This window comes from Phascolarctos cinereus, unplaced genomic scaffold (assembly GCF_003287225.1).
Source record: "Phascolarctos cinereus isolate Bilbo 61053 unplaced genomic scaffold, phaCin_HiC Scaffold_726;HRSCAF=1367, whole genome shotgun sequence".
Taxonomy (NCBI): domain Eukaryota; kingdom Metazoa; phylum Chordata; class Mammalia; order Diprotodontia; family Phascolarctidae; genus Phascolarctos; species Phascolarctos cinereus.
Genome location: NW_027556098.1, coordinates 371,101,865 through 371,115,553, shown reverse-complemented (window position 1 = coordinate 371,115,553; position 13,689 = coordinate 371,101,865). Strand labels below are relative to the sequence as shown.

At 42.6% G+C, this 13,689-nt stretch overlaps 1 protein-coding gene across 8 annotated transcripts in view; it reads left to right on the top strand.

The window, feature by feature from the left end:
• The window catches only part of PHACTR4 (phosphatase and actin regulator 4), a 125,168-nt gene extending 116,878 nt beyond the window's left edge, over nt 1-8,290 (top strand). For all 8 annotated transcript variants that reach the window (XM_020983311.2, XM_020983309.2, XM_020983310.2 and 5 more), the window contains 3 exons: nt 689-826; nt 2,028-2,104; nt 5,914-8,290. In XM_020983311.2, the coding sequence (XP_020838970.1) occupies nt 689-826; nt 2,028-2,104; nt 5,914-5,929 (231 nt within the window). In that variant the 3' untranslated portion in view covers nt 5,930-8,290. The remainder of the gene's footprint in view (nt 1-688; nt 827-2,027; nt 2,105-5,913) is intronic.
• Nucleotides 8,291-13,689: the final 5,399 nt, after the last annotated feature.

Here is a 13,689-nt window from a genome sequence, read left to right as displayed (position 1 = left end):
GCTTAGTTCCAGTTTGTACTGGATGACCTAGGAGCTTCTTTCCCAAACCATTTCTATTATTCACAAAAATTTAGAAGAAAAAGACTGTGAAGCTTCCTCCTGGGGAATCTTATATGCCAAGCAACTGTCTGCTCTATATCTTAAATTGCTGAAGTTTTAAAGCAAATGAGAGAGGAAGACAGCAGGAAATATTTGGAGAAGGACAGTGTGCTCCAGTTATGGATAGACATTCTCCAGGCTGGGCACAGACTCAGCTGATGATGGCAGATTCCTGGTCAGCTACAGGTTGTGCTAGATGACCCTAGACACTCCAGGAAGCCTAGGAGAGAGCGAGCCTTCTCTTCTCCTCATTTCCCCAGGCAGTTGTGAAACAGGTGACCATCTTAGATAGAAGAATGAATGAAAACGCCTCCTTTGGTGACCTACTTGGGCTGTTTTAGAGGTCCTCTCTCAGTTGGTATTTGTAACTTTCACATGCATAGTCACCTTATGTTAAAAAATGAACTCTTTGTTTATAAACAGAAAATATAGCTGCCTATTTCTAGATAGTCCAATCTCTTTATATAGGTGTGTGTATATATAGGTGTAGTCATTTGAAATGCATAAATACATAATCAGCTTTTACTCCGTGGTTGGCACCTGATAACTAGTGCTAGAACGAAGCTAATATATTCTTTTCTTCTTTCAGCTTAGTCAAAGGCCTACAGTGGCTGAACTCTTAGCCAGGAAAATCCTGAGATTTAATGAGTATGTAGAGGTAACCGATGCTCAGGACTATGACCGGCGAGCTGACAAGCCCTGGACAAAGTTAACCCCTGCTGACAAGGTACCTGGAAAACATCTTTTGCTTTATTTAAGGCAGCTAGGTGGCACAGTGGATAAAGTTCCCAGCCTGGAATCAGGAAGACTGATCCTCTGAGTTCAAATCCTGCCTCAGACTCCTGAGCTACATGACCCTGGGCAAGTCACTTCACCCTGGTTGCCTCACTGTCTTCATCTGTAAAGTGAACTGGAGAAGGAAATGGCAGACCACTTGAGTATCTCTGTCAAGAAAATCCCTGATGGGGTCACAGAGAGTCTGAAACGACTAAAGAACAACACCAAATGTACTAACTGAAAGAAAGAATTGTCCATAGAGCAGAAGCTGCTTCCTTCCCTTGGGATTACTTCTTATTTGTCCAGACTTTGATTTGGAGGTTAATTTGCTGTGTGACCTTGGGCAAGGCCTGGTAGTTTTTCTTTTGTAAAATTCAGCGCTGACTGTAGATGACCCAGTGGTCATCTATATTCCCAGTTCCTTAATTCCACAACTTATTCCTCCACATGTGTATTTTAGTTTCATTACATGAAAACCTTCTCTTCCTGCATCAGCTCGGGTGCCACCACCTCCATGAAATGTTCCTGATTGCCCCAAGGGAAAGCATCTTCTCTCCCTCTGCCTTCCTTGAGCACTTTGTCTGGGTCTCTTTGCCCAGTCACACTTCTTTGCATCTACCACATGATATCCTGCCTGTAGATTCCAAGCTCCCTAAAGTCAGGGACTGCCTTGTTTTTTATCTCTTTATAGCCAGCACCTAGAACAGTGCCTTAGTAATTGATTACATTGAGATAGTATTGGCAGAGTGCTTGATGGACACTTTCTCATTTATTTCTCAACCCTGTGAAGTAGATCCTGTTATTATCCCTGTTTTACAGATGAGGAAACTGAGGCTCAGAGAGATTAATTGACTTGCCCAGGGTCACACAGCCAGTATCTCAAGTGAGATTTAGTTCCTGGTTCCAAGTCCAGCACTCTACCCACTACCCTACATTTTGCATAGACTAGATGTTTAATAAGTGGTTGTAGAATTCAACATGAAATACCTTAAAAAAAATCAGTCAGCTCTCTTATCAGTCTTGCTGAATTGCAAATGTGCATAGGTCTTTTTCTCCATTTCACTGATAGAAGTCTTTCTGTCACTCTGGCCAAGACTATGATTGTGGCTAGGAGAAAAGTACCTAAAGGCCTCTTTATGTCTTCTCTGCAGGCTGCCATTCGAAAGGAGCTCAATGAGTTTAAAAGTTCAGAGATGGAAGTTCATGAAGACAGCAAACATTTTACACGGTAAGAGACAAAGAATCCTGCCTTTTAAGCCTTGCAAAACAATAAAGCAAGGCAGAATCATTTAAAAATTCTTGGAATCCTAAAAAAAAAAAAAGGCAAAAAAACCCAGAATGGCAGTTAATTTAGTAAATATTTAGTACCTGCTGCATGGCCGGGAAGTGCTCAGCTCTGGGGTACAAATGCAAATGAAAAACAAAGATAGTCTCTGCCTTTGAGGACCTTACAATCCATTGGGGTCAACCAGGCACCAAAGGAAGCCTTGGGGAGGGGTGGCCCAGCTGGAGCCCAATGGAGAAGTCCAGATATAGCTGGGGAAGAAAGGGGAAGAAAGGTGTGCCGAGCCTCTTCTTTAAATAGAGGTCCTGGAGCCCCCAGCCCTATACTCCAGTCCGAGGGGGACAGCGGACCTCTGGCATGGGAGGACCAGGCCAATTCAGTCTTGTAGCATAATGAGACTTCCCAGTGAGGACAAGAAAACTCATTGAGTGGGGAAAACCATAGTATTAGAGGTCTGGTTGTTTTAGCTAGGTTGTAAGTGAAGAAATATTACCTCACCTCTCTAGAGCTCAGTTTCCTCATCACTAACCACCTAAGTGAAGAAATTGATCCAGAGAATATCTGAGGTCCCTTCTATAGCCTAATCATGCTACGCTGTGAGAATTTCAGCACAGTTGGCTTTCCTCTCTCACATCCAGCTTCCCAGCTGTCTGCTAATGGCCAGGTGGAAGGGGAATTAGGTCTGCTCCTTGCTCTCCATTCTGACGTCTAGGTTGTCTCCTTACCTCCATCACTCCATCCATCTGTGTTAACCTGTTCCAAATCCTTATTGCTGTTGTTGCCCACCCTCCATGTCAGTTGCCCTTCTTTCTGTACCTAGCTCACAGTCTTCCTCTCTGCCTCATACATACCTGTATATGTATTTCAGTATATGTATTGCCCCCCTCCCCAAACACCCTGGGCCTTGCCTCTTAAACTCTCTTGACCTCCATCTTCAGTTCATCTCATCTATACATAGGAATGGTTATGCCCTTGCTCTTACCTTCACCTAAATGTTCCATGAGGTGGAAGGAACTCTAAAATTCTTTTCTCCCATCCCAAGCTCCTGTCATCTTATTATTATCAAAGTTGGTTAGTTCTACCCTAATCAGCTACCCTTTAATCTCCTGCCCCATTGTGCACCTTGCCAGACCTCCACCATATGTCTCCTGACTGAATTCACTTACAAATGATGTTACCTGGTTATTCCAAGCCTCCTCCTCTCTTTTCAGACCTCTTGTGACTCCTTCTTCCCTCTACCCCTGCCTCCAAGCAAAGGACCTTACCTCCTACTTCACTCAGAAAATAGGGATCATCTATAACGCACTCTCTACCTTTCTCCACGCCTCAGATCCCCCATTTTCCTCTACTTTACTCCAGGCTCTGAGGGAAGAGAAGAAGGTCCTTGCCATGACCATCCTTTCCCTTGGCCTCTTGACCCCTCCTCTGCCATCTCTTGTGGCAGCCTTCTGTGCCTAATCATACCTCTCTTTAGCTTCTGGTCACTCCTTGTTCATCACCTCCCTCTCTATAAGCGTGCCAGGCCTCCCTTTTTTTAAAAAAGGAGAACTTTACTTGGCACCGGCATTCCCTCCAGCTGTTGTCCTGTGTCTGTCTCTTCTGTTTTTCACAGTCAGGCTCGTAGAAGGGAGGGTCACTGTTTGTTGCCTCCATTTCCTCAGCTCTCATTCTCTTTAGTTCCTTATGTGTGGTTTTGAACTCTTTACCTTTCCTAGAACTGCTCTCTCCAAGGCTACCAGTGTTCTCCTCACTGCCAAAGTCAGTCCACTTTCTCAGACCTCATCCCACTTTATCTCTGCAGCGGCATTTGACACTGCTGGCCATTCTTTCCTCCTCTTTTAGCCTCTGCTTGCCTCCCTAAGGTAGCACTGGCCCACCTTCCCCTTAACGTTACTCCAGGTGCTATGAAAAGGGCAGAGCATTTTGCCTGCTCATTGTAACCTCCCTTTTGGTCTATCTGTTTTTAACTCACCCACTAAGTGTTAAGTGTCCCCAAAAGCTTTGTCCAGGGACCTTCATCTCTTCTCTCTACACACTCCCTCCGTTGGGGTGCATTTTGCAACCTCCTTTTCCTAAAGTCATCTTATACTCAGCATGTCCAAAATGGAATTCATTTTCCCCAAAATTCATCTGTACCCAGGCTTCCCTTGGGCCTGGCCCACCACCATCTTTGTGATCACTTGGTTTTACAATCTTGGGGTCGTACTTAACTCTGCCTTGTCCCAGTGATCCTCTTCCAAAACAAAGGATGAACACCACAGTCCCTCTCCCTCTACCCATGTTTCCAGTCAGTTGTTATGTCTTGCTGACTTTACCCCCACAACATTCTTCATATCCATTCCCTTTTTTCCACCAGTTCCTCATCTCTCACCTAGCCAGTGTCAGTAGTTCTGATTGTTCTTCCTGTTTCTTGTCTCTCCTCTCTCCAGTTCATCCTCCACCCAGCTGCCAAACTGATTTCCTATGTTATGCTCCTTTTCAAAAACTTTTAGCTGTTCCTTATGCCATTCAAAAAACCAAACTCATGTACCTGACATTTAAAACCCTTCACAATATTGCTTTTAAATACTTTTTCAAAACTAACCTGCTTTGCTGTTGCTTGTCAATGACATTCCATCTCTTCCTTCCATCCTTAGCACAGGTGGTACCCCATGTCTGACATATATTCCTCCTTCACCCCATCCTCAGAACCCCTGGCTTCCTTCAAAGCCCAGCTTTTATAGGAGGCTTTGCTCAATTCCCCACCCACAATTGTTAGTGCTTTAGTGGTCTTTCCCCCCCCCCTTTACTTTTCTCTTATCTCTTTATTCCTCTCTCTTCCCTCTTCACATAACTTTGAATTTTGTGTGTGTACACACGCGCGCACACACACACACACACACACACACCCTCCCAGAAAGAACAGAGTCTGTGGGATTTTTATCTTTCTGTCCCCTGTGCCTAGCACTGTTCATTGTTTGTAGTAGGCTCTGATTAAGCTCTCTTTCTAACACTGTGGATAGCAGCAATCTCTTTAGCTGTAGATGACATTTATAGAAAGCAGTCCGTTTAGAAAGCTCTGTGAGGTTGGTCTAAAGGACCTGTTTTTCATATCTGTTGATACTGTGACACAACAGACCCAAAATCTAATGGGGCCTTAAGCTGTAATAATGCAAATCCAGAACAAGGATGGTTCTATTTCTTTGCCTCTGGGTACTGTTATATTAAAATTGAAATGCATACTGGAAAGGGGGACTGGACTGCTGTGGAGCCTGGAAATCGTGCTGTAGAAGAATTAACTGAAGAATCTGCAGTATTTACCCTGAAGAAAAGGAGGAGGGGGCAGGGAGCAGTGACAGTGACCTGCTTCCAAGTCTTTGAAGGGCTATTTCTTGAGAAAGAGGTTACATTTCCTTTGTCTGGCACCTGGAAGGCAGAGCTAAAGACTGATGGGTAGAAGATAGCAGGGCAGAATTCGTGCCCATGGAAGGAAGGGATAATTGGAGTTATCTCTACACTGCATGGGCTGGCTTGGGAGGAGCCTGGGAACTCCTTGGTGTAGCTAGGAAAGTCCTGCCATAGATCGGCCTCAAGGATTGAACTGGGTGAATTTTGAGATCTATGAAGAGACACTTTGGGAGACTCTGATTGTGTGGCCCTGGTGAAGCCAGTAAGGGTTAACCTGCCCACCTTTGCCTTGCGGTGCTGGGATAAGAGTGGAGTATTGATTGTGCATGCTTATTGTAACCTCCTTCTTATCTATCTGGTTTTAGCTTCCATCGACCATGATGCTGACTTTTGGGGGAGACACTTAAAGGTCCCCAAAACAGGGCTGCTTTCCAGCTTCAGTCTCTCCATACATTGAAGACCGTTTAGTTGTCCACAAATGGACTCACCGTAGTTCTAAGGTGGATGGCATCTCTCTGAATGTAGCATTTCACTGGAACAAATGATCGGAAGGACCCCTGGGGCCAGACTGAACACTATATACCAGTGCTTTTCCACCTTTGTGGACTGCATCTCACACTTCAAGGGGAGCCCAAAGTTCTTGAGAGGATTTTCAGATTGCACATTTTGCTGCCCCTAAGAAACTGCTGCCCTGTGTGAATGCACTCTGGTACTGCTAGTATAATGCCCTGACCAGCAGCATCCTGGCAGAATCCCCACTACCCAACCCAGCTGGTGGAGAGACTGGAGCTGCCAGCACCTGCCTCCTGGGAACAAGACATGCTGCCATTCCTCACCCCTTGCCCTTCACTCAGCTCACCAGTTGCTGGGACATACAGGGAAGGTCTTCTGGCCTCCTACGAGGGTGTGTCATTAATTAAGGCCAGTCGAAAAGTACTGTCTTATACCTCGCATAACACAGCAATATTCTCTTCATTGGACAGTTGGGCCTAAAAGGATGCCCATGATCCATTGACTTCCATTTTGACACCAATCAGCCAGGTTGTTTTTTGTAAATAATCTTGAAGAAGTGGTAGGAACATCTATTTTTCCTGTTGATCTTTTCTTTGTTTAGTCTGAGCTACAACCTGGGGTTGGTGAAATGGGAAATGTGTATATATTTTCTTAATGCAAAAACAAAATGAAAAACTACCCCACAGGTAGGCAGGAAACTGACACCAATATGACTTCTGTATGATTGGCTTTTGTATTTTATTGCACCAAATGATAGGCTGAATCACTACTGACCAAGAACTGTGTTCTCCTGCAAAACTGAGCTGGAGCAATTCTGTGGCTGAAGGTCCCTCTCCTACCACCAGCCAGAAGCACAGTCATGCCCAGTGGGCTGGGGCTCAGCAAATCACAGTGACAGGACTTTGGGAGGAAATAAAAAGCAGGATCATGTACTGCTTCCCTCTCTTGTCTCCTTGGCAGCTTCACCCCAAAGCAGGTTGGCCCTCTCCTGCTGCATTTGCCCCTTCACACGGATCACTTCCTCTCTTCCCCCTTTCCCCCAACACCCACATACTGATCCCTTCATCTCTCACCAGCCGCTCAAAGCTCAGCTCATTTCTCTTCTAGCAAACCATAGCATTTGCACCTGGTGCCTAGACCCTATTTGATGTCCCACCCTCCAACTCTGTTCCACGAAGGGGTCTCATTCTTGTTTATCATTTTTGCTATGTCTTAAAATGACTGATTCAGATGCTCTTAGATTTTTATGAAAACCATCTAACCTCCTTTATTTCCCTAAGATTCATACCCATAAGAGGAGGGAAAAAAAATGAGTCCTGCTCCCACTGATAAATGTGGTTTTGTGGTTTGTTTGGTGTGTGATTTTTTTTTTCCTAAAGTTTTGTAATTTGTGCCAGTTTCCTAGATGGTTTTCTCCTTTTTTCCGCCTTATATTCCACCCTATTCCTTTGGTTTATCCTCTCCAATGTTTGTCTCTGTTCTCCTTTTTTCCCCTTTCTATATCAGTATGTCAGTGTGAAGCCTACTGTGAAATATTTGAATTTCAGGTCTCAACAAAGGGCTAAAGTGACCTTTACAGGCAGTGTTTCTTTGGGAGGTTGGGGGGGCAGTATCCCCTGTCAAGGTAGGTGCTGTGTCAGTGTCCCATGGTACAATTTAGGATGACCATGGGAAGCAAGTGATGGTGCTACTGAAGAATGTGAGTTGTCCTCTGAAGTCAGGTGGGCCCACATGGGTACCTGCTCACTTGTCTTTTCCTAGCCATTTGGCCTGCCTGGGGCATGGCTGGAGCCACATTTCTAGCTGAATGACGCCCACACCAGCATTCTCTGGGGTTTGAGAAGATGTTTGCTACCTTCCTCTCACTGCCTTCACTTTACAACCCAAAGGTGCCAAGCTGGTACCAGGTTTGGTGTCCTGGGTTACCAGTCTGCCTTCTGTGTGCCACCAGGGAGCCCCATTAACCTTTCATCTCAGTCATGTCCTTCTTTTGGGGGGGTTGGGGGGAACCCAGTCTTTTTCAGGGTTTTTTTATAAAATGGATTTTGAATTCCCTTTTTCTATAATTATCAAAATTTCACACAATGTAAAGAAGAGGTAAAGTTCTTCCTAGAAAAATCTTGTATTTTAGACTTCAGAATACTTTCTTGATGTACAAAATCTCTTTGTAGAGGAAATAATTACATTGTATATCAGTCTTCCTATCAATAAATATTAATTATTAAAGTATTATAGATTTTTAAAAATTTTCTATTTTATACACAAAACCTGTGCTGACTCCTTTGTTTGCCCGTGTGGAAAATCAAAGGTATTTATGCAGTTAACCTTTTATGTAACAGTTGAGGAGGGAGTTTATCCAAATTAATACTTATAAGTTTAAAGAATAATTTGTAACAAAAAACCAGTAATGACCCAGCAAAACTGAGTATAATCTTTCAGGGGAAAAAATGGTCATTCAGTGAAATAAGAGGACTTTCAAGCATTCTTGATGAAAACACCAGAGCTGAATAGAAAATTTGGTTTTCAAATACAAGACTCAAGTGGAACATGAAGAGGTAAACAGGAAAGAGAAATCATAAGAGACTTATTAAGGCTGAACTGTTTACATTCCTGTATGGAAAGATGATATTTATAACTCATGAGACCTTTGTCAGTATTAAAGTAGTGGGAGGGGAAAAAAATTATACGTATGTATGTATAGACAGATAGAGGGCATAGGGTGAGTTGAAGATGAAGGGGTGATATCTGGAGAATAAAATTAAGGGGGGGTGAGAGGATTATACTAGGAGAAGGAGAAAGGGAGAGGTAGAATGGGGTACATTATCTCACACAAAACAGACAAGAAAAGGTGGAAGGTGAGAGGAAATGAGGGAATCTTATTCTCATAGGATTTGGCTTAAGGAGGAAATAACATACACACTCAACTGGGTATGGAAATCTGTCTTACAGGAAAATAGGGGAGGAAGAGGACAAGAGAGCAGGGGGGATGATAGAGAGAAAGGCAGATTGGGAAAGGGGTAATCAGAAGGAAGTACTTCTGAGGAGGGGCAGGGTCAAAAGAAAGAATAGACTAAATGGGGGGGGCAGGATAGGATTAAGGGAACTAGAGTTAGTTTTTCACATGTCTACTGTGGAAGTGTTTTGCATAACTGCACATGTTTGGTCTGTATTGAGTTGCTTGCCTTTTCAATGAGGGTGGGTGGGGTGGGAGGAAGGGAGAAAATTTGGAGCCCAAAGTTTTAAAAACACATGTTTAAAAAAATTGTTTCCACATGCAACTGGGAAATAAATACAGGAAATGAGGTACAGAAATCTATCCTGCCCTACAGGAAAATAGAAGGGGAAGGGGATAAGAGAAAGGGGGGGAGAGAGAGAAGGGAGGGCAGACTAGGGGAAGGGGTATTCAGAATGCATGCCATCTTGGGGTGGGGGGAGGGGCAAGATGGGGTGAAAATTTGGAATTCAAAATCTTGTGGAAGTAAATGTTGAAAACCAAAAATAAATAAATTTATATTAACAAACCCAGTAATGCTTATTGGTCCAAACTTGGGCCAATGAATTAACAAGACCTTTGAAAGGGGAAGGAATATTTGGTATATACTTATGCCAAATTTTGGTGGTATTAAACTAAATTTCCATTTAAAAATATGTGTATCATGCTGTATACCAAGATAATCTCCCAAAGGGTACATGATTTAGACATAGCCAGTGACCTTACAAATTACAGGGGAAATATATACACATAGTTATGCTATGTGTGGTCAGTGTTGTATGGTTTGGGAGAGAATGGACCCCTGTTTTCACGTTTTCATGGAGGAAGGTGAGACCCCAGGGAACCAAAGGTCACATTTCATTCTCAGCCCTAAGCTGCTTAGTGGAGAATAAAGAGAATGGGAGTATTTGTCCATGAGCTGCACTTCCATTTTCTACAGTCAGGTTGGAATAGAGAAAGTGCCGTCTATACTTGGAGCCATGTAGTAGCAGTGGCTCGTGGTGCTTACTGTTCCAGTGTGCTTTGATATATGGTATACTATTTGACTCTCGCCCCAAACCAGTTTAGTAGGGGGTGCAGGTAGTTACTGTCCCTATTTTACAGATTTGGAAACTGAAACTTTAGTGCTGTGATTTTACCAAAGAGGTGACCATTCTGGAAAGCCCTGCCTTTTATCTCATACTCCAGGGCTCTCTCCATAATGGAATTCCACACACAAGGTACTGGAGAAGCAAAAATGAAAAACATCCATCTTTGCTCATAGGGAGCTTAAAGTTTGTAAAGAAAGTTAGGACGTGCACAAACCAGTCAGTCAACCTTTATGATATGCCAGGCAGGCCTTGCCCTCAAGGAACTTATAGTCTAATGGATGAGACAACATGCAAACAACTATTTACAATTATTGATTACAGTGGTTGACTGTAAGCCCCAGCACTTCTCAGAAGGCCCCGAACCCCTGACTGTAGCTAGCATGGACTACAAGGATTTTGCCCTGGCTAAGAGGCTACTCTGGACAAGAGTAAACCATCCAGTTCTGTCCCAATAAAAACCCCGAGTCAAACTCATCCTGAAAAATGAGGTTCAATCTATCCCTGAATCTTTGGACCCTTCCTGTCCCCTCTAAAAATTCAACATTCTGTTTATCACTGATAACACTTAGGAGTCCCATGGCCGACTGAATCACATCATTTCACCAAAAACTTAGGTTTCTATGAAATTGCTAATCTAGTTATGAGTGGGTAATTTGTTACCCGAAGGAGATTGCTGGGCCTTATCTGACCAAACTTATTACGATACATATTCATCACTTTTTTTTTCAAAAATGTTTCTATTTTAATGCCTTTATATCACCCCATGCATTTATATTGAATGAATGAACCCTAGCACCCTGAGATTACTATGTCATGATATCCTTCCTCCAGCAGAGGTTCAGAGTGAAAGGGATAAGGGACATTGATGTTTCCATGCCCCACCTCCGATCACATGCTTGGGTGGGGGGGGAATTTGCACAGCTCAATGAAACCACCAGCTGTGCTGTGCAGAATTATTCAAAATGGCCAGGTCATAGTGAAGAGTTCAGACGAGAGGTGATCCACTAGAGAAGGAAATGACAAACTGCTCCAGTATCTGCCAAGAAAACCCCATGGATGGTACCAAAATGATAAAAGATGACATCGGAAGATGAGCCTCTCAGGTTGGAAGGTGTCCACTGTGCTACTGGGGAACAATGGAGGGCAACTACAAGTAGCTCTGGTAACTCATGAAGCAGCTGGGCCAAATCCAAAAGGAAGCTCAGCTGAGGACGCATCTGGTGAGAAAAGCAACGTCTGATGCTGTAAAGCATAGGAACCTGGAACGTAAGATCTATGAACTGAGGTGTGCTGCGCATGGTCAAAAAGGAGACGGAAAATTAAACACTGAAATGTTGGGTGTCGGAGAACTTAAATGGACCAGAATGGGCGAATTTCATTCAGATGTTCACTATGCATACTACTGTGGGCAAGAATCTCTGAGAAGAAATGGAGTAGCCCTCATAGTCAATAAAAGGGCAAGAAAAGCAGTCAGAGTAGGGTATAATCTCAAAAATGACTGAATGATATCTCTTTGAATCCAAGGCAAACTGTTCAGCATCAAAGTAATACAGGTCTGTGCTCCAACCAGTGATGCCAGAAAGGCCAAAATGGATCAGTTCTTTCAAGATTTATAACGTGGAGAAATAACACCTCAAAATGATGTCACATTCATCATAGGGGTTTGGAATGCTAAAGTTAAGAAAAAGATAAATGGAGGGCAGGTAGGTGGCACAGTAGATAGAGCACCAGCCCTGGAGTCAGGATGACCTGAGTTCAAATCCTGCCTCAGACACTTAACAATACCTGTGTGATCCTGAGCAAGTTACTTAACCCTGATTGCCTCTGGGGGAAAAAAAAGATAATTTCAATAACAGACAAGTTTGGTCTTGGAGTACAAAATGATGCAGAGCAGAGATTAATAATTTTGTCAAGATAACTCGCGATCATAGCAAACACTTTTTCAATAACTCAAAATGTGACTCCACACATGGACATGGCCAGATGGTAAATATGGAAATCAGATTGATTTATACTTTGTAGCCAAAGGCGGAGAAGCTATATATAGTCAGTTATAACAAGCTCTGACGCTGACTGTGGCTCAGATCATGAGCTTCTTATGGCAAAATTCAGACCTAAAGAAAGTAGAGAAAACCATCAGACCACACAGATAAATAACATCCCTTAGGAATATGAAGTAGAGGTGGTGAATAGATTTAAGGGATTAGATCTGATAGACAAAGTACCTAAAGAACTATGGACACAGCTTTGCAATACTGTATAGGAGGCAGCAACAAGAAACATCTCCCCTCCCAAAAAAAAGAGCAAGAAAGCAAAATAGTGGTCTGATGAGGGTTTACAGATAGCTAAGAAAAGAAGACAAACAAAAGGGAAAGAAGAAATTAAAAGATATACCTAACTGAATGTGGAATTCCAGAGAATAGCAAGGAGAGATAAAAAATGTTTTCTTAAATGAACAATGCAAAGACAGAAAATAATAGAATGGGAAAGACATCTCTTCAAAAAAAATTAGAACTATCTTGGGAATGTTTCATGCAAAAATGGGCATGGTAAAAGACAAAAATGGTACAGACTTAGAAGCAAAAGAAATTAAGAAGAGGTGGCAAGAATACACAAAAGAACATGTCACCAACAAAACCCAGCAAGAAAAGATAGTAAGAGATACCCCATCTAAAATAACTGTAGACAGTGTAAAATACCTGAGAATATACCTACCAAAACAAACCCTAAAATTACATGAACATAATTATAAAATACTTTTTATACAAAAAACCCTCACATTTAAATATTTGGAGAAATAGTAATTGTTCATGGGTGGACAGAGCCAATATAATAAAAATGTCAATTCTACCTAAACTAATTTGCTTATTCAATACCATCCCAATTACCAAATATATGTATGTGTGTATATACATATATATATATACATATATATATATATGTATATATACATATATATAATTCAGCTAGAAAAAATAATTTGGAAGAAGAAAAGGTCAGAAATATCAAAAGAATCAATGGTACTGTCTAATATAGAGGTGGGTCAGTGAAACAACAGAGACAGAGAATACAAAGGAGTTTTCCTGACTCCAGATCTGATGTGGGCTACAAAATTGCTCCAACAAAGGCAAGTGAGGCAGAACTCTGAACATATGTTCAATATATTAGAGACCTAGTGTTCCCTGAGCAATTGGTTCCAAGACCTTCACAATCAAGGATCCCCTCTGCTCACTGTGCATGAGCTTTTATTGACATCGAAAGTTCACTAATAGGTACTGTACGTTCATGATTGGTCAAGAGAGATGTCCATCAATCATTACCTCTTTGCCAAGAGTATTCAGGGGCTTTCCACAGGTCATGAGACCCTGTCAGGTTTTGCACCTTTCACAGTATATCTCAACAGCGGCTTTCCATAAGACAAACATCAGTAACTAATGTCCTGTGGAAAGATGGTCAGCAGGGATCTTCCATGAGCCATATGAACCTTATTTTAAGCATGGTACTCTTAGGAAGGGGGGTAGGAGTGTCAGCGTTAAGACAGCAGC